This window comes from Sphaeroforma arctica, assembly GCF_001186125.1.
Source record: "Sphaeroforma arctica JP610 unplaced genomic scaffold supercont1.1229, whole genome shotgun sequence".
Lineage (NCBI taxonomy): Eukaryota > Ichthyosporea > Ichthyophonida > Sphaeroforma > Sphaeroforma arctica.
The window spans coordinates 5,368-8,474 of record NW_014039329.1 but is presented as its reverse complement, the minus strand read 5'-3'; the positions used below and the strand labels follow the sequence as shown (position 1 = coordinate 8,474).

Sequence of the window (3,107 nt, the reverse complement as noted above, 5' to 3'; positions counted from 1 at the left end):
GTACGGTAGCATTCTATAAAGAATAATATCATAGCATTCTATATATAATAGTATGGAAACTTTCTTTTTATAGTTGTATGGTAGTATTCCATATATAATAATATCAAAACATTCGACATACAATAGTATGATTGATAACTTTCTATTTATAGCCATTTATTATAGAAGCACCGGATCACAGACACATACATGCACATCCTATACTTCTAATTACACTGCATCCCACAGACACATGCATGCGCACACCCTACTTCTAATTATACTGAGACGACCAATGGCCACGTATGCACTGTACACGCAGCGACATGGATCACTTACGCACACACCTTTACATCCTGGACAGGAATAGCTCTCACGCGAACTACACACATTTGTATACACGTGCGTGTTATAATGTAACGGTGTACATGTATACATATATATATATATATATATCACTCAAACGGTATATAAAGATGTACAGATACAATACGTATGCACCTGTATGGCTTGGTCGGAGGTGATGATCACAGCATTTGCCAAATCAATGACACAGCTGACAGCGATGCTGGCGGCGTATTTGGCTGGAATGAGAGGCGGTTCACTCTTCTCCAGCGAGTCTAGCCTGCACAATGTATGCGTGTGTGTGTGTGTGTGTAGACATGTGTATATATGGGAGTGTATAGGTATATGTGTGGGTGGGTGTGTGTGTAAATATATGTATATATGGGAGTGTATGAGTATATGTGTGGGTGTGTGTCCATATCTGCATGTGTGTGTAGACATGTGTATGTGTAGGAGTGTATGAGAATATGTGTGGGCGTGTGTCCATATCTGTGTGTGTGGATATACGTATGCATATCGCATCTGTATGTGTGTGTTTAGGTCCCCTTCAAATGGAAAAGCTCACGATTAGACATTAACAGCTTATGAAAATAGAGACATATACAGCACACATACATATACATGCACAGACATACATAGTCATACATATACCTACATATGCACACATTTATCTACATTTACACACATATAAATACATAAACATATATGTAGATACATTTAAATACATTTATATGCATTTTCATACATATACCTACATATACATACATATACATACATATACATACATATACATACACATACATACATATACATACATATACATACATATACATACATATACATACATATACATACATGTACATACATATACACACATATACAAACATATACATACATATACATACTTATACATACATAGACATACCCACACACACATACACATCCATATTCATACACATATCAAAAGCATATAACTGCCTTATCCACCCTTACACAGCAGCACATACAGAAGGTATCGGTTGCTTCCTGCGGACGGGTTCTGGTAGGCCGTCTGTGCATCGGTCTTGACTTCCGTTTGAATGTATTTGGTCACTCCCGCCACAATCATTGAGAACACAGGGGCTGAGTGCTCCTGCATGTCGTAACACTCGCAGTATTGTCTGTGTTATATTCAATTATTTTACATTAAATGGGAGTGCATTATATTCGATTGTTTTATATTAAATGGGAGTGTATGTTTTTAATGTTTGATTGTTTTGTATTAAATTTGGATTGTGTGTATTATATGCGATTGTTTGTATTGAAATGGATTGTTCTGCAATACATTAGATTGTTTACATGAAATTGAATTGTCTGTATTATATTCAATTGTTTTATATTCAATTGAATTGTCTGTAACATATTTGATTGTTTTATATTAAATTGAATTATCTGTACTATATTCGATTGTTATATATTAAATTGATTTGTCTGTACTATATTCGATTGTATTATATTAAATTGAATCGTCTATCACAGCATGACCTGGTTTATAATAATTTGAACTGTATAGCGGAGTATGACCTCCGATGTGATAGGGCTACAGAATGCAATTGCTCCGCATCATAGTATGGCCTGGCCTGTTCATCAGTAAAGGACATTATTTCCGACAGCAGTATACATTAGTATACGACATAAATATACGACATCCGTATACGGCACCAAAATACGACATCAGTATACGCCACAAGCATACCACACAATATACGACACCAAAAAAATACCTGATCAATTTGGGATGGGCCGACAGATCCCTCAATACCTCTATGGCCAGGGTCTGTTGCCATGTGGGCCAATCAGAATGTAGGAATTTAACCAGCATGGTTAAAAAGATCTCACTCTCCGTCACCAGAGTACTCTGGAAATTCTTGATGAGCACCGACACAATCCGCAGCAGCCGTTGAGTGGTGGAGTATGACACCCGCTGCTTACCCTCCTGAAGTAATACATACACACAGAAGCAATAAACACAGACATAAGTTAAAAAGATATACACACAGAAGGAAAAAACACAGCCCATCATATTAAACCAACCCATAAATAAATCATATCACATCACACCCATCATATGAAACCAACCCATAAATAAATCATATCACATCACCCCCATCATTAAACCAACCCATAAACAAATCATATCACATCACATACATCATATTAAACCAACCCATAAATAAAACATATTACATCACACCCATCATTAAACCAACCCATAAAATAAATCATATTACATCACGTGCATCATATTAAACCAACCCATAAATAAATCATATCACATCACACCCATCATATTAAACCAACCCATGAAATAAATCATATCATATCACACCCATCATTAAACAAGCCCATGAAATAAATCACACGCACCGCTGTATCGCCTCTCTTCGAGGGAGAGAAAGACTTGATGACAATCGGGCACATTCTCTCCTTGACTATTTGGCCGAAGTTCGGGTTCTGACAGTGGGTATTATGGTCATATGATGTGAGTAAGGAGAGGAAGAAGGTTTAGGGTATTATTAGGAAGAATAGTATTGGCTGTGTTAACACTACAGAGTGCATTTGAGGAGTAGAGGGCATTCGATTATTTCAGTGCCATTCAGGTGTACATCACATGTACATGATATATATGTATGTGTATAAATATATATATATATATATATATATATATATATATATACATATATATATATATGTGTGTGTGTGTGTGTGTGTGTGTGTGTGTGTGTGTGTGTGTGTGTGTGTGT

At 36.2% G+C, this 3,107-nt stretch overlaps 1 protein-coding gene across 1 annotated transcript; it reads right to left on the bottom strand.

Annotated features, from left to right (window-relative positions):
- Nucleotides 1–1,303: 1,303 nt before the first annotated feature.
- Nucleotides 1,304–2,784, bottom strand: SARC_10386 (hypothetical protein; the record flags this gene model as incomplete). The annotated part of the gene is made up of 3 exons (XM_014295572.1): nt 1,304–1,484; nt 2,088–2,299; nt 2,731–2,784. The coding sequence occupies 3 exons, from the start codon at nt 2,782–2,784 to the stop codon at nt 1,304–1,306; spliced, it is 447 nt and encodes a 148-aa protein (XP_014151047.1).
- Nucleotides 2,785–3,107: the final 323 nt, after the last annotated feature.